Source organism: Silurus meridionalis, chromosome 1 (assembly GCF_014805685.1).
Source record: "Silurus meridionalis isolate SWU-2019-XX chromosome 1, ASM1480568v1, whole genome shotgun sequence".
Classification (NCBI taxonomy): Eukaryota; Metazoa; Chordata; class Actinopteri; order Siluriformes; family Siluridae; genus Silurus; species Silurus meridionalis.
Genome location: NC_060884.1, coordinates 31,063,023 through 31,088,117, shown reverse-complemented (window position 1 = coordinate 31,088,117; position 25,095 = coordinate 31,063,023). Strand labels below are relative to the sequence as shown.

Below are 25,095 nucleotides of genomic sequence, written 5' to 3'. Positions count from 1 at the left end.
AATTCACAAAGATATTTCCATCTTTCTGTGTCTAATGCCTTCAAGTTAATTCAGGCAACAATAAAGATTTATATTTCTGAATTATGAAAATCAGTTGTAATTGTTTGATTTCAGTTTATAAGGTTTTTGCGATTAATATAAACTTGTAGACAAATAAACCACCAATTAAGACAGTCTAAACATTTTCATTATATTTAATCCATAGCTAAATCTAAAACTACTGGGCATGCGCACATCAGTATACTGTAATTTTGTCGCACTGTATAATAATAGTAAAGGTGAAATAGTAAAGGTGAATTTTGGTATGATATTGGTGTTTTTGTTAAATTGAAGATTTTGGCAGAATTTTCATTACAAATGAGAAATGTTATATTTGGGTATTTTGACTCAGACCCCACAAAAAAAACATTTGTTTTATTATAAATTAAATTATTTTCTTAAGCAAAGTTTACCTGTATTTGTGGTCTTTTTAAGAGATAGAACATTATATAAATTTTTACTGGAATATCTTTTACCCAGCGTGCACCAATCATGATTTTAAAAACCTGGAAATGCGAAATTGGCCTATCAGAGCAAAGTTGGCCAAAAAGCACAATTATAATTTGCAATGCTTCATGGGATTGTAGTTTTATTTACCCAGTTAGCCGTGACACACACACACACAGTCTCGTATTGCCTTTATGACAAATTTTCAAATATTTGTATTTCAGATCGAATATTTTACATGTTGTAATTCAAGTTGTAGCTGGTTGTTATGATTCAAGGCTTATAACGCTTTAAGTAACAAATCTCCAACGAGGAAAAGTGAATGAAAATACTCCAGGAAGTGTCTGTTGAAAAAGTGGGCGGACGGTATTTTTTTTTAGGAGGAAGAACAAAAGGCTTCAGTAAAGACACAGTATGGAAAAGGTTTGGAAGTACAATGATAGGAGCAGTTCCAGAAGAAGCAGAAACTTTATTGAGTTGTTTGTACAAGTGTATATGTCAGGTTTCAATGTTTTGATGTTAAATATAATAAAATATTTGTTCAGAATACTGTCGTTGTTGTGACTATTCATTTGGGAGGGGTGTGTATCAAGTGGCCTGGTTATTGTTTTGTTAAGGCTGACATGTGGAACCTATCTGGTCCAATGTATAGGACCACAATAGGGCCAGCTATGGTCATACAGGTGGGTGAGCTATGGCTCTGTCATGGCCCTTTTATGGCCCATATTTTGGCTGCCAGGTTTAGTTAACCTCTGGATTATGCTCAGGTGTGGCTAAGTGTTGGGCTTTCTGCTGTTGATATGGTTTACTTATGGTTGTATTTTGGTTCCAGTGTCATATTTTGACCTGGCCCATTTCAGGACCAGTTATGGGTATTTACCTTGGCTGAGACTTGTGCCAGTTATGGCCCTTGTCTGGAATCCAGACCTGGTCCACTAGTACCTTAATTCATTGCGGTATGTGGACCACGCAAAAGCTGGTTTTGTGGGCCGGAGCTGGGCCAGAGAAAAATTGCTATGTGGGAAGAAGTACGAGGTGTTCAGTTCTCAGAGACATGGCCAATATAAGAAAGGCTGAAACACGACCACCTCTGAACAAGACACACAAGTTGAAACATCAAGAATGGGCCAAGAAATATCTGAAGACCGATTCGCATCACTATTTGGGTTTCAACCAAATCGCACTCGAGTATTTCAGGATACAAGGTGGAAAATGAAGAACCCACAAAGAACCCATATAGACAAATAAAGAATATGCAAAAAACCTTACAAACAGTTTAAGTTCATGATCAAGCAGTGGCACATGAATATGTAATGCAGAAATGCTGATGGTATTTAGATTTCGCCAAAGATTTTTTTCTCCCTAAGATGACATCACTGCAGAGTTTCTCCTCCCACACTGCTGTACATTTTCTGTTTTCCCCCTGTGTTTCCCACACTATCCTCTACATGGAAGCAGAAGCAAATAAACAATTCAAAATGGCCTAATATTTCAATATGTTTAAACATTACAGTTAGATTCAAATCTTTAATCTTTTTACTTTTCCTTGTTGGAGAATGATAAAAGCTTACTTGTGCTTGATAAAATAAAATAAAAAGTGGTTGCACAGTGACAGTGACATGGTTGCACAGTGCTAGCTAAAATTTAGTATAGCCAATCCACCTATGATATCTGGGAGGAAACCTGCTGTTAATACCCACAACCCCTCAGGATTCAAACCACGTTTCTAGGCAGAAGGCCTAGAAAGTATAAAACACAAAAATAAGGAGACGTTTTACTTGTATGATGACATAGCAGAGCAAATGTTCATTGTAAGTATTAGAAATATAATGCTGTTGAATACTGGTGTGGAGCTCAAGGTTTATTTCACACAGATCAACATTACAGTTACTGGTGAGTTTGTTGAGACATGGAGACACACTGCATTAACTATTTTGATATTACAGAGACTTTGTGTGAAGCATAAAGTCAGTACACATCCTAACCAGGTCTAGCCTGTGATATTATTGGTGATTTATTGAGCATACATCTACTAGGCATCACAATCCGACTCAAATTTGCTGACTCTGCTGATGCACTTTGCATATTCAGCCTAAGGTCTATGTAGTTTATTTGTCTAGGAATGACTACCTCTTTGTTTTGTGGATATACAATAAACACAAACACAAACACACAGTTTAAACTGTAGAAATTTTTTTGTTGAGATTTTATGGAAAATATAAGGCAATTAAAAATTTCTTTTGAGACATGCAACATGTCTCAAAAGAGTTGGGACACAGCCATGTTTCACTGTGTAGCACCCCATCTACTTTTAACTAACCATCTGTATACAACTGAGAAATCAGGAGACCAGTTGCAGAGTTTTGGGAGAGGAATGTTGTCCTATTCATGTCTGAAACATAAATGAAACTGCTCAACAGTTCTTGGTCTTTTCTGTCCTAATTCTTGTTTCATGATGCACCAAATGTTTTCAGTTGGTGAAACGTCTGGGCTACTATGAAGCCATGCTGTTTTAATAAAGGCAGAATGAGGTTTAGCTTGTTGCCAAAGAGCGTCTCTAGGTTACGTATGTAACCCTAGTTTCTGCTGCGTCGGAACGCTTTGGGAACGTGTCTGCGTTGTCCACGGTCTGAACAATGAGTCTAAACAGTCAAAATTGAAGGCAGGCTGTCACCGGCGGGGTGACGTCACAACCAGGAAATATTAAACCCCCTTCTGTAACTGAGAAGGAAGTGCTGAAGGGACACTGAAGGTGTGGCAAGAGACGCAGCATCTCGTTCCCTTAGGGAACTAGGGTTACATAACGTGGCCTAGAGATGTTTCCTTTCAAGAACTCGAGCTGTGTCTGAACGCTTTGGGAACGAGAGTCCAATAACACCACACCGACCAGTCCCTGACAAGTGTGAATGAGCACGGTTACGCTGAAGGACAGAGGTGCCAGGAGTGGCACAGAGGTCAAGGTTGTAAAACCTGGCAAAGGTGAGCGGGGTTGACCAGCCCGCAGCGTCACAGAGGTCTTGGAGGAATTTTTGGAGGAAGTTGAAAATCTGTGTTGCCCAGCGACAGCTCCAAATCATCACTGATCTAGAGGAGATCTGCATGGAGAAATGGGCCAAACTACCAGCAACAGTGTGTAAAAACCTTGTGGAGACTTACAGAAAACATTTGATCTCTGTCATTGCCAACAAAGGGGATATAATAAAGTATTGAGATGAACTTTTGTTATTGACCAAATACTTATTTTCCAACATAATTTGCAAATAAATTCTTTAAAAATCAGACAATGTGATTTTCTGGATTTTTTGTTTGCATTTTTATGTAAAAGAGAAGGCAGTAACTTTATTGAAATTATTGCATAATCTTTTTTATATGTTCAAAAAGAAATAATGTGACTCTGGATGGGAATATTGATCTTTAGACTTTTAGAATTAACTGTACCTTTCCCACTCTGTTACACACCTTGTGCTCTAGAGGGCAGTAGAGGCCGTCTGTCATACCTTTGTATGTTTGTTTGCACACTGGAACTGACCGAATTTTGCATTCACAAATATTTCATACACACAGTAATTGTACTGTACAGTACAGTTTTCCAATAAAAGCAAAAGGGGAATTTATTTTGCATCACCTCCTGGTTATTATGCAAATGAATTGAGCACACATTCACAGAGCAGGACAGAGACAGTAACAGTGTAGCAGAACAGTAGTTTTAATATCTTTCTGAAGTGTGTGAAGATCTAAGAGTGTGAACTCAGGATGATCCTCCTCCTCATCTTCATCCTCTGCATGATCTCAGGTAAAGAAATACACTTTATAATAATCCTCACTATCAGCAGCAGTGGTAGATGAAGGAAGGTTTTGCTCAGATGGATATTTGGTGTTTTGTTAGATGGAGGAGCATCCAAGGAAGTAACAGGATATTCAGGAGGAAGAGTAATAATCAAGTGCAAGTATGATACAGAATACACACAAAACCTAAATTATTTCTGCAAGGATTCATGGTCAAACTGTTCTGTAGCGACTGAAGATATAAACAAGTGGGTACATTTCTGGGGAAGATTTTTACTGTTTGATGACACAAAATCAGCAGAGATCAGGGTGATGATCAGAGAGCTCTCTGAAGAGGACCCTGGAAAATACCAATGTGGATTTGTTAAGAGTTGGGGGACAAACATTTGCACACCTGTGAAACTGGATATGCAACAGGATGTGCAGGAAGGTGAGTCTCCCACCACTGCATTCTGTTTATATTTACAAAGCTCTAGTGTCATTAGCAAAGCTGTAAAATACAAAGTATGAAGTAATTATGCTTCATCACTAAACTTATGCAACCTTTTAGGAGAGTCATACTTTCCCCATTCTGGCCTTCAGATTATTAAAATCATAAGTCCATTAAAATTTTTATTAACTGTAATAATTATACCTAATTGCATTACATAATAACAATCCCTACACTTTCCTATTTAACATTTCCTATTAACCTTTCAGGTTCATATGTGTAAATGTATACTTTATAAATGTCAGAGTGTTGGACACATATGTATAAAGACTGACTTGATTGCTTGTGATTTGCAGTTCTCAGTAAGTGTGTCCAAGCAGGAGAAGATTTGGAATTTAGTTGTAAATACACAAAAAAAATCAAGAAAGTGTGCAAGTTTATTTGCACGATGCAACAAGAACATTCTTGTTCTTCTATATTATCTGGTCAGTTATCTTCGCATAATGACACAGAAGGATTGGCCCTCAGTGTGAGTATTGAAAAATTACATGATCAGGACTCTGGTAAATACTGGGGTGGAGCTGAGGGTTTTTTCACCATAATCATCCTGGCAGTTGATGGTGAGTTTAAAGAGACATGGAGACACACTCCATTAACTATATAACTATCAGTGCACATAGCCAGTCTACATTTCCTACACAAGCATGTGATATTATTGCCAGTTTGTGAATATAACAATAATGGCAGTACAAATAAAGCAATCATTTATTATCTACTTATACTAGAATCATTATCATCACCAACAGCAGTGGAAACATCCTCCGTCTTACCATCAACTAACCCTGCTCCAACTTCTACTGAAGGTGGTGAATCAGATGCACATCACACATATGCTAACTCAATAAATTTTGAATCTGGTCACTTATGCATGATCAGCATGTCGGTTACAGTGACTGTTTTTTTTCCAGGACTTCTCACTTTGATCGTTGTGTCTGTACTTGTGATGCTGTTTTTGATTGGAATATCAGTCCACAGTCTGATTCTTCAAATAGGACACAGGATTAAAGGTAGCCATTGACATGTTACATTAATGATTATAACAATGGTTTTATACATTTAGTGTGGTTTAATACACTATATAGACAAAAGTATTGGGACACCTGACTTTCCCAGCCATATGTGGTTCTTTCTCAAACGGTTATCGCAAAGCTGTTTACAATTTTATAGGACATGTTTGGATGCAGTAGCAGGAAATTTTCCGTTCAGTTGAGCATGAAAGCAAACATGAAGATGTTTACATCGTTTGGAGTGGAAGATCTCCTGCTATTGAGCTCTGACCTCAACCCTATTAAACACCTTTGGGATGAATTGGAATGCTGACTGCACCCCAGGCCTCCTCACCTCACCTACATTAATATCTGACTTTACTAATGCCCTTGTGTCTAAATCTCAACAAAATCTCAACTCTAAAATCTAGCGGAACGTCTTCCCAGAAAAGTGGAGGGGATTCAAAGGGCAAATTGGGACTACATGTGGAAATCAATTCTTAAAATCCACATATCATATTTATGACTATGTGTCCACAAACTTTTGGCAATGGTTCTGGTTTTCATTCCTGAGAGCCGGTTACTGTTTTGCATTTTCAACTTCCCAAAACATGCTAGTGAATGGATTTGCTCACAAATAGCTTCTAGAAGTTGATGAGTGACTATGTTTGTGTGTGTGTGTGTGTGTGTGTTTGTGTGTGTGTAATAATTACTAACTACATATTTTAGCAGGTAAAACCTTTTCTGCCAAGACTTCTGCCAACGGCTCAGGAAACAACCAAAAGGTAATTGCCTTCACCACTATTGCTGCTGTGTGTTCATTAGCAAAATGTATTTCCTTTTTAAAACTAAAAACATTTATATATTTCGTTTTGCTTCTCTTTGCTTTCAGAGACCTTTGCATGATCCTGCTCCAAATATTTATTCCAACACAATTTTACATAAATCCCCCTCTGATTCTGCTACATGTATTTATTTTATTGCTGACCCTCCCAAAATCCCTCCTGATCAGGACATCTATTACAATGTTTAGTTACCCACAGTTCTGTTTGCTTCCTCAAACATACTGCTCAACACTGAGGTTTGAAATACATACCTGTGAACTTCCAAGCCAATGCCTCCAGTTTTAATAATGCTATTCTCAACATTGTCTCATGTGATTATGTCTCAGTTACTCCTGTTGCTTAATGTGACCAATCGGACATTATTAAGGCTCAATGCTCCGGTTGATGTAACTCTACTGATCTGACTCTACTGATACCCTTTCTTAATTTTATTCTGCTTCTCCAACCTGTCAAAATCTATACAATATGTGTAGCAAAGATGTGTAGTTTTAAAATTTTAGCTATTTCGAGATTTTTGCAACTGTCCTGTCAGGTAGTTGGAAAACTTGGATGCAGCTTTTGAGGGAGAGATCAGTACATTATTGTGTGGTTCAGATCTTCTTGGCTTGACCCTGTGGTTTCTGTTTTGGCTCTTCTGTTTTATATGTTGCAGCATTCGTGTTTCCCTGGTTGCTTCTGCTTGGTGTAGGATTTCACTTTTGAGCACATTAGACTCATCTACATGTAACTGTCACCTATTAAAAAACACACAATATTTAAGGGGCTGGTGTAATCAGAAATAGCAGTAAATGTCTTGCCTAATAATCGCACTGTGGGGTATTTTCCTGTGGTTATATTCATTCTATTTTGTTCTATGTGTAATGATTTATAAAGGAGAACATTTTTTTTTACACAAGAGTTTTTTTTTAATATCAAGAATTTGAATAACCTTCAAACTGTAAGTTCTTTTTACTCTACAATTATTTTTTTTGTATCTTTATTTGTATAATGCTTTTAACTAGACACTGTTTTAGAACACACAATGTTTATTGGAAAACTTTTAGGTTCATCTCTATGGCAGAATTTATCTTACAAACTGAATTGAGTGATTGTTTTTTGTATTGTAAACAATTTGTCTTCAGTAGTGGTTATGGAGAAAACTTCCCAGCTTGGTTAATGTTTTCATAATTAAACTTAAAAAAATTTAAATTGGATTGTCGTTTGTGGGTTTTTTGTCCGCCAGATGTTGCAATATTGTTCCTTTGCACCTTTTCCCGGTTGGTCTCTGTCATTTTTTTTAATTACATTTGCTTTGCACTACCTTTGTCATAGAAAATACTTAGAATTTTTTTTATTTCTGTGCTTTTTTATTTATGAATTACTTTTCTCCAAAAATAAAAAAGTGAGTAAACCACTTCATTATACCACAACTTCCGCTCAGATCTTGGCATGCTTGTCAGACATATCTTCGTGGATGAGTGCTCACCAACTAAAACTCAACCCCAGCAAAACAGAACTAACCCTAACCCTAACTATCCCTAATCCTAACCCAAGATCTCCAAATAACACTTCATGACTCTCTGCTCTCCCCTTTCAGCCACTGCTCGTACATTGTACATTGTTCTGGATAAGTTTGTCTGCTAAAAGCCGCAAATGTAAATGTAAAAAACTGGGAGCAAGGAAATTTAAATGCACATTGGGGGATTAGCAAACAGGTTCCAGTGAATATTCTTAACAAATTTGGGAAACAACATTGGAACAATGGGGACATTTATTGTGCACAAGAGTGAAAATACACAATTGTGACAGGACCTTAAAATCCTTCAACTTGTCTGCTGCCAGCAATGTGTTTTTACTGAATGCCTAATATAAATTGCCATGAAATCTTTCTGCAGTCATTCTTCTTCTCACTGTTTCTGCACTATTCACCCTCTGTTACACACACTGTGCTCTGTAGATCAGTCCACCTAAATATCCTTTAAATTAAAAATTAAATTAAATTAAATTAAATATCCTTAGTGAAGCTAATCCTGGAGCATTTTGTGGCATACATTTGAAAACATTTTGCACTGCACTTATGTAGTTCACACACACTTACTGTACAGTTCTTTCTAATAAAAACAATTGAGGAAGTCATTACTTCAGTACCTCCTGATTATGTTGCAAATGAAGACGGCAGTGTTACAGACCAGGAAATTAACAGTAACAGTGTTTAACAGAACAGGAGTTTTATTATCTATCTGGAGTTTGTGTTGAGATCTGAGTGTGAACTCAGGATGAAGATCCTCACCCTCTGCCTGATCTCAAGTAAAGAAATGCACTTCATAATAATCCTTACTATCAGCAGCATTGTTACATAAAGGAAAGCTTTGCTTTTGTGTTTTGTTACATTGGAGGAGCTTTTATGGGGGTATATTCAGGAGGAGGATAACTATTCACTGTAGAATTCACTGAGACATACGGGTTTGAAAATGATATAAATTTTAGACACTTACACATTGAAAAATAGGTGAAACTGTATTCTATTTAATTTTCCAAAACTCGAATAGTCTTAGCAGATGTGGAAAACACAAAGTACACCGTAATCCTAATTCATTTTTACTTAAGTATTATATTAGGAAGTATTATATTTCATTATTTTGTAGACAACCACGTATAATAATAATGTGTCCTGACTCTTGACCACACACCCACTTCCAGGAAAATTTTCATTCAGACCTTTCATATAGTGAGATGCCAATTAAACATTATTTTCTCATATATTGGTTGGGAGACATCTGTGCATTCTTATTTTAACTACATTAATATTGAAAGCAAATTTAATAAAAAAAAAAAATTGTATATGCCTCCTGGTCCCTCCCATCCAGTAATCCCTGTTTATTGCCTATTTTCCATTCATTAGCCACCAGAGACTCTTATTTTCTCTATTCATTGTTTACTTTTCACTGTTGGTGTTTGCTAATGTCTAAATCTACTATTTAATTAATATAATATATGTAATTAATTTACACTTAATTAATTTTAATTAAATAAATTAACACTGTTTTCTACTTTTTATTCTTCCGGCTGCTCCCATTAGGGTCACCACAACAGATCATCCGTCTCCATACCCCCCTGTCCTCTACATCTGCCTCTTTCACCCCAACTACCTCCATGTCTTCCCTCACCACATCCATAAACCTCCTCCTTGACCTTCCTCTTTTCCTCCTTCCTGGTGGCTCCATCCTCAGCATTCTCCTATGCAGATGAGGATAAGTTTCTTTCATGTATTTAGCACAGCTTGAAACACCAGTCTGCTTTGAAATCTTTTCCTAGTAGAGACCTTGGTGATGCAGTATAGTTACCTTGTGTCTTTTCAAAACTTACAGTATGCAATATGTTGATAGACAATATTTTTTACAACTTTAATACAAGTAGATCCCTAAAGGAAATGTAAAAAAAAAAAACACCCTAACACAATATGAGTTAGAATCTTTGAGAGAAGCTAGACAGGGTATTGTATGCATATGTTTGCATAATTTAAGAAAAATTGAATTTAAAGGGTTTGAATTTGGATTCAAGGGTTTTTCTGGCTCCACGCAGTGAAATGCCTACATTTATTGATGTGACCATGTTGCTTTAAAAACCTCCAATGTTGCTTTCCTCAACCTTATTATATTCCTACTGGGCTTAGTTCTGCCATCATCAATTTTTTCCTCTTATTTTAGTTGTTTCTCAGGTAACGATTTACAATAAGGGTAAATGATTAATCATGTGTTAGCATCTGAATAAATAGATTACTACCTTATGAACTAATGGTGAATGAAAGCAAACCAACCAGAAACAAATAAACTACTAATCATAGCCTTGACTGGAGTCCTAAATATATTCATGTGTAAACAACTACATGTTAACACGGTTTCATTCGCATCTTCTTTAAATAGGTTGGGTATAGTGTGTAGGATTGCATTTGCAATTGATATTGAGTTTATAATGTGCCCTTGAAAACTCACGACATTGAGCTGTATTAACAGATCACGACCTGAGTCTAATCTGTATGAATGTTCTAATTTGAATTTGCTCATGCAAGACATACAGACAGCTTAATTTCTCAGAAAAATAAACATAAGAACTACTAGGTAGAGCCCTATGTAGCAAAAACAATCTTTTTGCTGCATACATTATAATCTCCTTTTAATTTTACTTGTATATACCTGTGGATGTTTATCTGTAAATGTTTTATAATTTAACTAGAGAATATTTCTATTTTAATTCCATTCTTCCATTTACGCATTGTTTCTCTGTCATTTTAAACCATTGCTTATGCTCCTAGGCACCAGGCACATATAATTAGAGTATCTATAGATCTACAGAGGAGATTATAGGTCTTACGACAGTTTTTATAAAGCTAGGTCCACACGGTAAGCAATCTATGTATCTTAATCAGCCAGAAGGGGAAGTGGTAAATGCATCAGAGACTGATTAAGATCCTGATAAAGACACAGCGCTGTCACTGAGTAGGAGCGGCTGTCAGAGTGTGTAATGGAACATGACACATTAACATCTTTTTGAAGTGAAGTTGGTGTGGAGATCTGTGAGTGTGAACACAGGATGAAGATCCTCCTAATCTTCACCATCTGCCTGATCTCAGGTAATGAAGTGTACTTTATAAAAATCCTCACTATCAGCAGCAGTGTCACATGAACAAAGCTTTTGCTCAGATGGATATTTGGTGTTTTGTTAGATGAAGGAGCCTCTGAAGAAGTTACAGGATATTCAGGAGGAGGAGTCCTTATCAAGTGCAAGTATGATGCAGAATATTCACAAAAGCAAAAAATTTTCTGTAAGGGTTCATGGCCAAACTGTACTGTCCAAGTAAAGACAAGAGCTAAAGGTTATCAGTTAACTGGAAGATTCTCACTGTTTGATGACACCAAATCAGCAGAGATCAGAGTGATGATGAGAGAGCTTACCGTAGAGGACGCTGGGACGTACCACTGTGGAGTTATTATACGATTTCGGAACAGTAGTTATAAGTTGTTGTCAGTTGAATTAAAGGTAAAAGAAGGTGAGTCTCCTACCACTGCTGTCTGTTTATCCCAAAGATCCAATAACAGTTACACAGACGGGAAATACAAAGTAGAAAAGTAATTATGCATTGTTAGTATAATTATAATTATTAGAATTCATTTACTCTTCTTCTCTTTCTCTTTACATTTTCATCTGTCTCCCAATACTAGTCTTGTGTTTTTTGAAGAAACATGTTGTGATCAGATTGATATGTTAATATACACTTTAATTGTCTAAAGTGTTGGCTGAGCTAAAATAGGATACAGATACACATATAAACTGACCTCATTGGTTGTGATTTGCAGATCTGTCCTATGAGAAGTCTATCAGTAAGATTGGTTATATTGGCAGAGATTTGGACATCATCTGTAAATACCCACAATCCGTCAGAAGTAAGCCCAAGTTTCTCTGCAGGATAAAGCCGCAAAGTTCTGATTGCTATTATAAAGAATCTGTTAAAGAAAGTAGAAAAACTTTAAATGTAGGGAAATTTTCCCTGTATGACGACAGAGCAAAACAACAACTCAGTGTGAGTTTTAGGAATGTAAATAAACTGGACTCTGGTGAATACTGGTGTGGAGCTGAATCAGTGTCGAAATCGGATCATGGATACAATGTTTATTTCACACAAATCAGCCTGAATATTACTGGTGAGTTTGTGACTTGGAGACACTCTGCATTAAACTGTTTGACATTACAGAAGCTTTGTGTAAAGCATAGAGTCAGTATACATTTATACAGTTTTTTATTTTTTTACAAAACACTTTTTAATGTTACTGCTTTATCAGTTAACCTTCTACTTCTGATTATTTAGCCTAAATTATGTTTATTAGGCTAAAAGTCTGTTTTCTGTTCTTCCTGTGCCATGTATTTTTGCTTAGCTAAACTTCCTGTGGCTTATCAGATGCAAATAATATCAACTCTGCAATTATTTGAATTTTTCATAGAACCACAAATCCCAGTTTCAACCTCAATGTCACCAAAATCTACATCTTCATTAACTTCATCATCCTCCTCATCATTATTATCTAAACCTACTCCTTTAGCTTCAGCAGGTAATTCTGCTCAGATGCACACCACAGCCGTACTCTAACTACACGACTTGTGGAATCTGATACCATCAGCATGATTAAAATGTAGGTTAAAGTGTTTGTTTCTCTTCCAGGGTTTCCAGCTTTTACTATGATCACTGTGTCTGTAGTTCTGCTGCTGCTTCTGATTGGAATTTCAATACTCAATGTGATTCTAAAAAAGAGATGCACGATGCCAGGTACACACCCCATAAACACAGAATAACATGTTTAACACAAAATTCCAGAATCAGGATGTTCATAAATCCATGTTTGGGGTGTGCTCATGAGCTCCGGTTGCTTTTTCTGTGAAGCTTTTGAATATTTGGTAGGTGTCATCACAGTTTGTTCTCTCTCTCTCTCTCTCTCTCTCTCTCTCTCTCTCTCTCGCTCTCTCTCTATTTCATTCTCTGTGTGTGTGTGGTTTGTGTTGTACTTATATGTCGTTTGTGAACATACTCAAAGTTGATTGATGGGTTGGTTATTTTACTAATACTGAGTTCTTCTGCATGTTCTTTCCATGTTTTTGTGGGATTTCTCAAGATCCTGCTTGTGTGTGTATATCAGTTGAATTGATAAGCTCATAATCAAATGTGATTTATAATTGTATATTAATCTAATAATTAAAAAAAGATATCTGCATGCAGTTTTTGTATGTTTTACTATTAGCCTCAATCATTAGTCAAAACACTCTAATAACATCTGAAATAAAAAGAACAATAGAATATACAACCATGACTAAATGTTTTTTTATTTTATTTATTTTAGAAGGTGCAGTTTTTGTCCAAGATTTACAAAACAACCATGTGGTAAGAGTCTTCATATGAGTGTGTCTGTGTTTGTTTAGCAGTTATCTCTTCATTACTGATTTGCACTGTTGCTCTTTGCTCTCAGGCTCCTCTTGATGTCTGTCATTATGAGGATATCAACAACATCAGGCGACTTCATGCTCCTAACCCTGGAGCTTCCACAGTTTACTCTTTTACAAAATTTTCCATAATCCCCTGTGATTCTTCTCAAACTGTTTATGTCAATATGTTGTCACACACAGGTTCCCATGAGTCGATTTCTGCTACTCCACAATTATCCAAAGACCTCTTTGATGAGGATATCTACTCCACAGCTCAGTTACCCACATGCCTCTCTGATACTTCAGTTGATTGAGAAATCAAATGCAGCAACTATTTTTATTCAAATACCATTAAAGATTCCTTCCAATATTTTTAAGTAGAAAGAGGTCTTGTTTGGTTATGCTTTAGTTATTTTATGTGGCTAGTTTTGCAACATTAGAGCGCCAAGAAAGTGGCACCAGAACTGTACTGGTTTTTGTTTTTTCATTTGTTTTTTTTTGTTTTTTGAGATTTTTGTTTCTTCTTCAAACAATATTTAAAGCAGTGGCTGTAAAATGGATTGTTTAATTTTTTTTCCTATTGTTTAGAAAGCTTCAGGCTTACAGTTTGTGCATATCAGTTTGTGTATATCTGATACTGATTTGCATGATTTGTGAAACATAAGGATTTTGTCTAATCCTGGCATTTATCCCACCTCTCTCCACATTTACAAGCCATTTATCTCTCTTCTAGCAGTTCTACAGTTAACCAACCACGTGTTCGGGCTATTATTCTGTCAATAAAAGAGAAACTGCATTTTACCAATGCTTGCTGGTCAAGTTTCATCCTTGCTCATATTACATTATGAAGCTGCGATGGTGAGGAATTTAAGACTCGAGCAATTGTGATATGAGGCAGATGTCTTGCCATTCTTGGCTCTTGTTGCAGCTTTTACAGGATGGGTACAGAAGAGGGCTCAGAACACAATCCTGAGCTCCAGGGCTGATTGTGAGGGTGGATAAGGTGTGTTTGCCCACCCGTACAGATTGTGGTCTGTCTGTCAGGAAGTTGGAAATCCATTGACACAGGAATGGGAGTCCCAGGACCTCTAACTTAGATTTGAGTGTGGAGTGAATTATGGTGTTAAATGCTGAACTGTAGTTCACAAACAGCGTTTTCACATAATTCCTTTTTCTGCAGTTCAGGTGGCTCATCGTTGTGTGTAAAAGATGTGGAATGGCATCTTCTGTACAGCGGTTCTGACGGTACTGTGTCCAGCAATGAAGCTATAATGAAGTCTCTGACCACTCTTTCAAAGCACTTCATTACTACTGAGGTCAGGGTTGCAGGGTGGTCATTGAGGCAGGCGGGCTGGGGTTTCTTCGGGACAGGAACAATGTTGGACTGTTTGAAGCATGAGGGGACTACAGACTGCTCCAGAAATAGGTTGAATATCTTGATGAACACCAATGCTAGTTGGTTAGTGCAGGCTTTCATAACCCAACCTGTGATGCCATCTGGTCCTGCTGCCTTCCTGGTATTCACGTTCCTGAATGCCCTCCTCACATCATGCTTCAAGATGGTGAACGTGTTTACCTCTCCGGCTCTCTCAGCGTGCATGTGGTTGTGCTGCTAGTGTGGTTAGCTGCAGTCTTGAAGCGATCGTAAAAGGTGTAGAGCGCCTGGAGATCAGCTCAGGTAATTTGCATGACTTGTGAAATGTACAAATATTATCTAAACCTATAAATCGGTTTGAAAGAGGCAGATGTAGAGGACAGGTGGGGTATGGAGACTGATGATCCGCTGTGGCGTCCCCTAATGGGAGAAGCCGGAAGAAGAAGAAGAAGAAGAATCTAAACATATAAAAACTGTTAGATCAGACCAATTGCCATGTTGTATCTGTCAGTTAAGTGCACCTTTTAGAATATTAGACCAGTATTGTATTGGAGAGCCAAACATCCTTGTCAGTAATCCCAACTCTATAAGTTCTATAGCTAACAAGAGAATGTGAAGAGAAGAATGTGTTTGTTCTGTAAGTGTGCAAAAAGCAAGCAACTGTTTTAACGCTTCATGATCAAGTTCTTTACTTGCTCATATTACAATGTAAAGCTATTAGAAAAAGCAATGTAAGTCTGGACCAGGCAACAGATTTTTTAGGTTTTCAGAGTGACTAAATTGGGAAAAAACAACAGCGGAATAAACAATTTCCTTTAATATCAAACATTTACAACACTTTAAAACATATTTAACCAGAATGCTATACAGTAGTGCTTTGTAGAGATATAGAAAGTGTCATTGTGTTACACCCTAATGTACACAGACAGCAGGGAAATTAGTTCATTAGTTTATTTATTAGTAGTTATTCGTTAATTCTCCCCCAAAACAGCACCAGAAACTTTTGCAAATCAGACACATTGACACATCTCAGACACTGCTTTCTCATTATTATATGAATTATGTAGTATTCTGTTTAGCTGTCACACACCTTGTGCTCTAGAACAGTGGTCCCCAACCTTTTTTGCAACACGGACCGGATTAATGTCAGACAATATTTTCACAGACCGAGTTTAATGTCGGACAATATTTTCACGGACCGGCCTTTAAGGTGTGGCAGATAAATACAACTAAATACAATTATATTTTCTAAATATAATAATAAACGTGAATCCACTGTGTTGTTTTTTGTTCATTTTGCTAGCTTGGGGGTTTCAATTTAGCGGTAATGTATTATGTGTTAGCGGCCAGAGCAGCCCTGTTAAGAAGGTAGCGGATGGAGGTAAGACATGTGACCGAGGCATCTTGACATGAATCAAGAGTGAGTTATAGATAGAAGTGGCAGAGAGAATCTGGTAATTTTCCAAAGTAAAACATCGGTCAGTATTAGATAATAAATAAAACAGAAATAATGTAAGTTATGTATTCTTCCTGTGCGGCCCGGTACCAATTGATATTGATATTGTATTACATTTATAACAGCACAATTAATAATTATATCTGGAATATAAAAAAATAATTAATATATAAAATGAGACAAAATTTCCTTAACATCCAGAGTTTTTCTGCAGCGTATCGCAAGAATGCGAATGTACAGACATAGCTTAAAAAATTTTTTGTGAAACTTGTGAATGGTGCTCTGATGCCCCCTTAGTTTGCAGGGCTTCATGTTTTCAAACACCCACAGATGGTTGGTAAACACCAGACGTGGCAAAAGTACACACATCCTTCACTTAAATAGAAGTACAGATACTCATGTTTTAAAATACTCAGGTAAAAGTTGAAGTACTGACTATACTTTTTTACTCAATTTCAATTAAAGAAGTTTGGGCTCTGACATGTACTTAAGTAAAAAAGCAGCCATTACTACTACCTGTTTTAGTGTCATGCTGGGAATTGGAAATCACATCATATTATTATAAGGGCTGTCAATCGGATAAAATACTTAATCACAACTTAATCTCACATTTTTTTCTGTTCTAAATATAATATTAATACTTCATGTTTTTAATACTCTAAGCAACATGGACATGAAGAAATATTGATGCTTTATGCAAATGTATGTTTATTATTAGTGAAACAAAAAAAATCATAATTATGGTGGTTTGAATTACATAAATCATCAGGACACCAAATGGAACATTTTCTATATTACTGCATGGGCAGTTATTAAGGTAATACCGGAGCAACTGTACCTCAACTGTACCTAACTTTTATACGGTTTACATAATCAGAGAATATTTGTTTTGATGTGAACTGCTTTATGTCAAAGACATTTTGAACTTTCTGTACATATATTTATTATGTCTGTGAGGAAAAGATTCCCTAAAATTCAGGTCGTTTTATTTGTGTTCGTGAAGGGAGATGACGTGGCAGAGTAGCGCCCCCTGTCTGTCTACTTTATTTTACAAAAGCACAGCGTTTTGTTATGATTGTGTGTACAAATAAAAGTAGACATTTTCGAATGATGTATTATTTTTATCTGTACGATCATAAAAGACAGTCATTTAAGTTCATTTCGCCATTAAGAGGAAAACAACCACAAAACGCGCCTCTAGAGGGTTAATTGTGTAAATCATGGCGGATTTTTGTGTTTGATTTGAGACTTGGTGCATCATCAATTTTATATCTAAGTAAAGAAAGGATGTCATGAATAAATGTATGTTTCGCTGAAGGTTTTAATTTCACCTTTTTTATATTTAGTTATTTCTTTATGTATTTATATATTTTTTTTTATAAAAATTGTCAAACAGAAATGCGCTCTGAATTGATAAAGCTTTAATAAAATTTAGTGCTGTTAAAAAGGAATTTGCGTTTGAATTTTGACAGCATTATATATAAATATTAATACAAAACTAATTAAACATTTAGTTATCTAATGACTGTATCCAGGCTGAACATCCACCATATACGGTAGAACACAAGCAGAGAAAAGATGATGATGATCAGGAATGTCTCCGTTCTCAATCATGTTTACATCACTGACTCCCTCTGTCTCATCCACATTAACCATATACTTCTTGTTGCTTTCCGACTGCTCATTGTGAGCATCGTAAACTAGTGAGTGAGACCCAGGACTTTATACACCAGATTGAAAAAACGTGAAGCACAATGACTGGTTCAATAGGTTGCTGGGCTGAACTCCAATGTTGAAAATACAATTTCAACAACTTAATAGATTAAAATTAAAGTAGGGAGCCTGTTTTGAAAATGTAAAAAGTAGAAAGTACAGATATTTGTGTAAAAAAGTAATGAGTAAAAGTGAAAAGTTGTCTGAAATATAAATAGTAAAGTACTGATACGAGAAAAATCTACTTAAGTACAGTAACAAAGTATTTGTACTTCATTACTTTCCCCCTCTGGTAAACACAGATATTTTTTCCTAAAGAAAAAAGAACTTGTTATATCAAATAGACCCCAGAACATCAGAGATGCTTTGACTAGAGTTGGAAATGAAAATAGACAGGTGACAACTGCATATGGATTAAACCCTGTAGCTGTACCCTGTAACAAGTTCTGATAATTATATAACTTGGAATTGTTTTTGTTTGTTCCAACAAGATTTGTATTTTTATTCTTGTTGTTGTTGTTATAAATGTTTTAAGCTGTATAAACATTTGCTAATTTGTTAAACACATGTTTCCTTTATTATTGTATCTAGGAATTTGTGTCCTTCCTATGGGTGATGCTTAATCAAAAACTTGTGAAAAAGGGAAATCCGCTAGCAGCTGAAAGGACAAAAACTGGGCTGTGGATATTGAATGAGTCTTGAGTTCATGGCCATCAATCAGGCATAACATTATGGCCACCTGCCTAATAATGTGTTGGTCCCTATTTCACTGCCAAAACATTGTGTGTGTGTGTGTGTGTGTGTGTGTTTTCTGATGCTTTAAACTACTTTATTCACAGACACACAGCACATTCACAGAGCAGGACAGAGACAGTAACAGTGTGTAGCAGAACAGGAGCTTTAATATCTTTCTGAAGTGGATTTGGTGTGGAGATCTGTGTGTGTGACCTCAGGATGAAGATCCTCCTCCTCATCTTCACCTTCTGCCTGATCTCAGGTAAAGAAATACACTTTATAATAATCCTCACTATCAGCAGCAGTGTTACATGAAGGAAGGTTTTGCTCAGATTAATATTTGGTGTTTTGTTAGATGGAGGAGACTCCAAGGAAGTAACAGAATATTCAGGACGTGACGTCCTTTTCAGGTGCAAGTATGATACAGAATACACACAAAACCCAAAATATTTCTGTAAGGGTTCATCGCCAGGCTGTTCTGATCTAATCAAGACAGAAGATAAAAACATGTGGGTAACTTCAGGAAGATTCTCACTGTTTGATGACACCAAATTAGCAGAGTTCTGGGTGATGATCAAACAGCTCACTGTAGAGGACACTGGGACGTATCAGTGTGGAGTTGATATATCTCGGGAAATGGACATTTACACACCAGTGGAACTAAAAGTAAAGGAAGGTAAGTCTCCAACCACTGCCTTCTGTTTATCTTCACAAAGCTCTAGTGTCACTAGCAGACACACAAAATGGCTGAGAATTCCATCTGTACAACTATTATAATTTCAAACTATTACTAAAATATTGTTTTTAAATCCAAAATAATCTTTTGTTAGATGGAGGAGCCTCCAAGGAAGTAACAGGATATTCAGGAGGAGGAGTCCTTATCAAGTGCAAGTATAATACAGGATACAAAGAAAACATAAAATATTTCTGTAAGGGTTCATCGCCAGGCTGTTCTGACCAAATAAAGACAGGAGTTAAAAACCTGTGGGTATCTTCAGGAAGATTCTCACTGTTTGATGACACCAAATCAGCAGAGTTCAGGGTGATGATCAGAGAGATCACTGTAGAGGACACTGGGACGTATCAGTGTGGAGTTGATATATCTTTTGGAAAGGACATTTACACACCAGTGGAACTAAAAGTGAAGGAAGGTGAGTCTCAACACTGCCTTTAATATTTACTAATATCTATTATAATTTCTAACTATGACTAAAATATCGTTTTAATTCCAAAATAATCTTTTGTTAGATGGAGGAGCCTCCAAGGAAGTAACAGGATATTCAGGAGGAGGAGTCCTTATCAAGTGCAAGTATAATACAGGATACAAAGAAAACATAAAATATTTCTGTAAGGGTTCATCGCCAGGCTGTTCTGACCAAATAAAGACAGGAGTTAAAAACCTGTGGGTATCTTCAGGAAGATTCTCACTGTTTGATGACACCAAATCAGCAGAGTTCAGGGTGATGATCAGAGAGATCACTGTAGAGGACACTGGGACGTATCAGTGTGGAGTTGATATATCTTTTGGAAAGGACATTTACACACCAGTGGAACTAAAAGTGAAGGAAGGTGAGTCTCCAACACTGCCTTTAATATTTACTAATATCTATTATAATTTCTAACTATGACTAAAATATCGTTTTAATTCCAAAATAATCTTTTGTTAGATGGAGGAGCCTCCAAGGAAGTAACAGGGTATTCAGGAGGAGGAGTCCTTATCAAGTGCAAGTATAATACAAAATACAAAGGAAACCTAAAATATTTCTGTAAGGGTTCATGGCCAGGCTGTTCTGATCTAATAAAGACAGGAGATACAAACATGTGGGTAACTTCAGGAAGATTCTCACTGTTTGATGACACCAAATCAGCAGAGATCACGGTGATGATCAGAGAGATCACTGTAGAGGACACTGGGACGTATCAGTGTGGAGTTGATAAATCTTGGGGAAACATTTACACACAAGTGGAACTAAAAGTAAAGGAAGGTGAGTCTCCAGTCACTGCCTTTACTATTTACTTATAACTTAATTATTGAATTAAATAATTATAATTTCTAACTATGATTGCAAGATTTATATATTATATCATATAATTATTATAATTATGTTTTGTGTCTAAATTTACTATATAACTGTGTAGGTGTATTAGAATTAGGCAGTGTTGTGCTCGTTACTAAAAAATAGTAACTAGTTACAGTTACTCGTTACTTGATTCAAAAAGTAACTTACTTTGTTGATTACTTACACCAAAAAGTAATGTGTTACTGTTAAAAGTAACTTTTTAGTTACTTTTTTAAAGAACGTTCTTTAATGTTCCTATTCATGCCCTTTCATGCGTTATGGTCTATACCAGGGATCGGCAAAGTTTTTGACTCACGGGCCACAATGGGTTTTAAAATTTGACAGAGGGCCCGGGTCATACATATACATATACATATACATATATATATATATATATATATATATATATATATATATATATACAGTGGAACCTCGGGTTACGAATTTAATTCGTTCCGGTACTTTATTCGTAACCTGAAAAGTTCGAATCCCGATATAAATTTTTTACAAAATTTCCCCATAATAATGAACAGAAACTTCGGTAATTCGTTCTGGACAACCAAAAATATTACTTTAATAAAAATAAAGCCAATATTCACTAATATTATTTACTTTTAACATGTTATATTAAAATCATACCACATAAAAACATACAAAGAAGAAAAGATCTTTACGGGTACTTTCCTTTGAGAAGACTCGCTGCAGGAGACGACGTTCGTAGAAGGGGGAGGAGGGAGAGTTATTGTTTGGAAGGAGAATCTTATTATATTATATTATTTATATATTATTATATATTATATTATAGAATATTAAAGACAGTGTTATTAACACGAACGCTGAGACAATTGTTGCATTAGAGGGAAAATAAGAGCTGTTTCTTTAAGGCTACTATCAGTTGGTATTGAAGTCCAGAGTGAAATTCATTATGGGTATTGTACTGGAAAAGACTGTAACCCTGCTAATCTATCTTCATAAAAACAAGTAAAGTGGTTATGCATCGGCTAATGTTGTCCATCTCATCATTCCACGAGCATCAACTAACGAGTTGTTACGCTGCCGCCGGGAAAAGTTCAAGCGGATAAGTAACACGATGCTCTCGCTAGGGACACAGGACACTAACTGATGTGACGAGCTGCGTGGATAGAGCAAAAACAACCAACTTGCCTGTGATTTTTTGGTGCGCGACGTTCGTATCCCGATATATTGTTCGTAACCAGGGGCAAAAATTTTGATGAACTGCGATTCGTAACCTGAATTATACGTATGCCGGGGCGTTCGTAACCCGAGGTTCCACTGTATATATATATATATATATACACACATATACATACGTGCATACATATACATACATACATATATACACACACACACACACACACACACACAAACAAAAAATATATATATCTTACATTAGAGATTTGGCAAATTTAGTTTCATCAAGTGCCAAAAAATCAACAATTTGTTTTCGTTTTTTTTTGCCAGTGCATCATTAAACACAGCAGAAAAACTCAATTTCAGGTTCAACTCAACACAGGGTTAGCTTCTAGCTTCTAGCATGGAGTTCCTGGAGGAGCTTCAACAGATTGGAGTTGCTGTTTATCGCAGTAGATACGAGCTTCGAACCAGAAAGACACAGCTTACATTTGACTTAAAAGTTTTTGTCTTTATACTCAACTAAAGTGAAATAATGAGCATATTTCCACTTTGAGAAACTCGTCTTGCTCTCGCCTCGACTCGCCATTACTGCCGCACAGACCTGAATAAACTGAGACACACCCACAGTTCGATTTCTTTGTGTATACAAAGGGGGTAATCCGGTAATCCACCAATCCTACAATACATCGCTGCTGTAAACAGGTTAGACTGTACGCTACACTTCAGCCGAAATTCATTCATTTAAAAAAGTAACGGGGTAACGTACCATACGGTAACGGTAACGAAGTTACTTTATTTTTTAAAAGTAACGCGTTACAGTATTAGTTACTGTGAAAGTAATGCTTTACCGGTAACCGTTACTGCCCAACACTGGAATTAGGATGCAAATAAGGAGGTGGTAGCTCAGTGGTTAAGGCATTGGGCTTTGAAACAGAAGATCACATGGTTCAAATCCCACCACCACCAAGCTGCCACTGCTGGGCACCTGAAGGCAAAGCCCTAAAACCCTCCCCTGCTCAGTTGTAAGTCGTTCTGGATAAGGGTGTATGCCGCAAATGTAAATGTAAAATAAGCATTTACACTGATCTGATTCTTTCTGATTTGCAGATTTATCCTATGAGAAGTCCATCAGTAAGACTGTCCATGTAGGAGGAGATTTAAACATCAGCTGTAAATACCCACAATCGCTCAGGAATCACGCCAAGTTTCTCTGCAAGGGGCTTCAACCTGCTGCTTGTGTTTACAGTGAATCTGTTACAGAAAGTAGAAAAGATGTAAATGTGGGAAAATTCTCCCTGTATGATGACAAAACAGAACAAATCTTCACTGTGAGTATTAGAAATGTAATTGAGCAGGATTCTGGTGAATACTGGTGTGGAGCAGAAGCAGACTGGACATCTGATCATGGATACAAAGTTTATTTCACACAGATCAGCCTGACAGTTACTGGTGAGTTAGTAGAGACATGGAGACACATTGTCTCATTAGAATTTTTGAAGTTTCACACATATTAAATGTAATCTTAACTATCAGCAGGAGTGGTACATGAAAGAAGGTTTTGCTCAGATGGATATTTGGTGTTTTGTTAGATGGAGGAGCCTCCAAAGAAGTAACAGGATATTCAGGAAGTGAAATCCTTATCAAGTGCAAGTATGATACAGAATACACACAAAACCTAAAGAAATTCTGTAAGGGTTCATCGCCAGGCTGTTTTGATCTAATAAAGACAGGAGATAAAAACATGTGGGTAACATCAGGAAGATTCTCACTGTTTGATGACACCAAATCAGCAGAGTTCAGCGTGATGATCAGAGAGCTCACTGTAGAGGACACTGGGACGTATCATTGTGGAGTTCATAAATCTTGGGGAAATGACATTTACACACCAGTGGAACTAAAAGTAAAGGAAGGTGAGTATTCAACCACTGCCTTTACTATTTACTAATATCTATTATCATTTCTAACTATGACTAAAATTTTTTTCAATCCAAAATAATCTCTTTTTATGCAGCATATTGAACTAAACTGTTTCTTTTTTACATCCAGTTGTTTTTCTAACATTTCTGTGGTAAAAAAACAAACAAACAAGCTTAGCACCTACCTCACCCTTTACCCCTAACCTGCATGTTTCTTACCGACAGAGTCATTTTTTATTTTATTTTTTAAAGTCCCGAAGCTAAGATTTCATCCAAAATAAGAACTGAAACTGAAGTATAGGTTGATTGAGCTCGATCTGAAATGTAACAGGAAGCTTAAGCTCTAGAGAAGTGAGTGCAGATGCAGGGGGAGGAATCAACATCAAGTGCAGATATGAGGATGAATATAAATACAAATCCAAATCTTTCTGTATGATTGAAACACAAAAGTGATGTTTTATTAAAACAACAAAATTAAACAGTGAATGGACCGATGATGGCAGATTCTCAATTCATGACAACAGAAGTGTAGGATTCTTCAGTGTGTTTATCAGAGAACTGATTATGAAGGACACTGGAACATACTTGTGGGTTGTTATTGTATGTGATAAAATAGATGAGCTGATAGATGAAGCTGATAATCTACACTGTAGTAAAGCTAAATATCATATCATAGCAAGAATCATATATCATATAATTATTATAATTATGTTTTGTGTCTAAATTTACTATAGAACTGTTTAGGTCAGGGGTGGCCAACCCGCGGCTCGCGAGCCGCAAGCGGCTCTTTGGCTGGTTTCATGCGGCTCTTACGTTCATATCGAAGTTTGTGTTTGTTTTTCTTTTTAAATGAGCGGTTTCGCTTCGCTTGAGTTCAATACGGTATTTTTAAGACTTAAATGAGCTTGCCCCTACTGGAAAACTTTGCGGTATATCAGACCTGGGCAAACTCCGGCCCACGTGCGGCCAATCATAAATTATAGGGATGCACCGAAAATTTTCGGCAGAAATATCAAAATCACTAAAACAACACGGCAGAAACACAATTGTAATGACGCAATAAAAAAGCGCAGCAGCACACGGTTGTCTGGATAAGAGCAACATGTCTGTGGTGTGCGGAGAGCGATTTGCAAAACATGCAATG

General features: G+C 36.6%; 3 protein-coding genes across 9 annotated transcripts in view; all 3 read left to right on the top strand.

Moving 5' to 3' along the window:
- Positions 1 to 4,053: 4,053 nt before the first annotated feature.
- On the top strand, positions 4,054 to 7,977 carry LOC124387768. Of its 2 annotated transcripts, none has more exons than XM_046852334.1 (7): positions 4,054 to 4,279; positions 4,373 to 4,702; positions 5,059 to 5,322; positions 5,488 to 5,565; positions 5,671 to 5,769; positions 6,481 to 6,533; positions 6,641 to 7,977. In XM_046852334.1, exons 1-7 carry the CDS (start codon positions 4,240 to 4,242, stop codon positions 6,779 to 6,781), a joined length of 1,005 nt encoding a protein of 334 aa, XP_046708290.1. In that variant the 5' UTR covers positions 4,054 to 4,239; the 3' UTR covers positions 6,782 to 7,977. The 2 variants fall into 2 exon arrangements, with proteins under 2 accessions (XP_046708290.1, XP_046708283.1); XM_046852327.1 differs by having other exon boundaries at positions 6,478 to 6,533; positions 6,641 to 7,975.
- Positions 7,978 to 11,102: 3,125 nt separating this feature from the next.
- Positions 11,103 to 14,347, top strand: LOC124387715 (polymeric immunoglobulin receptor-like). Of its 2 annotated transcripts, none has more exons than XM_046852243.1 (7): positions 11,103 to 11,202; positions 11,296 to 11,356; positions 11,927 to 12,271; positions 12,569 to 12,676; positions 12,787 to 12,891; positions 13,460 to 13,500; positions 13,586 to 14,347. In XM_046852243.1, the coding sequence occupies exons 2-7, from the start codon at positions 11,296 to 11,298 to the stop codon at positions 13,853 to 13,855; spliced, it is 930 nt and encodes a 309-aa protein (XP_046708199.1). In that variant the 5' UTR covers positions 11,103 to 11,202; the 3' UTR covers positions 13,856 to 14,347. The 2 variants fall into 2 exon arrangements, with proteins under 2 accessions (XP_046708199.1, XP_046708190.1); XM_046852234.1 differs by having other exon boundaries at positions 11,296 to 11,619.
- A 4,561-nt stretch (positions 14,348 to 18,908) lies between these two features.
- LOC124387485 (polymeric immunoglobulin receptor-like) overlaps positions 18,909 to 25,095 on the top strand; it is a 117,270-nt gene continuing 111,083 nt past the window's right edge. For all 5 annotated transcript variants that reach the window (XM_046851896.1, XM_046851912.1, XM_046851904.1 and 2 more), the window contains exons 1-7: positions 18,909 to 19,082; positions 19,176 to 19,496; positions 19,651 to 19,971; positions 20,069 to 20,389; positions 20,488 to 20,805; positions 23,143 to 23,484; positions 23,625 to 23,945. In XM_046851896.1, coding sequence (XP_046707852.1) covers positions 19,040 to 19,082; positions 19,176 to 19,496; positions 19,651 to 19,971; positions 20,069 to 20,389; positions 20,488 to 20,805; positions 23,143 to 23,484; positions 23,625 to 23,945 — 1,987 coding nt within the window. In that variant the 5' untranslated portion in view covers positions 18,909 to 19,039. The remainder of the gene's footprint in view (positions 19,083 to 19,175; positions 19,497 to 19,650; positions 19,972 to 20,068; positions 20,390 to 20,487; positions 20,806 to 23,142; positions 23,485 to 23,624; positions 23,946 to 25,095) is intronic.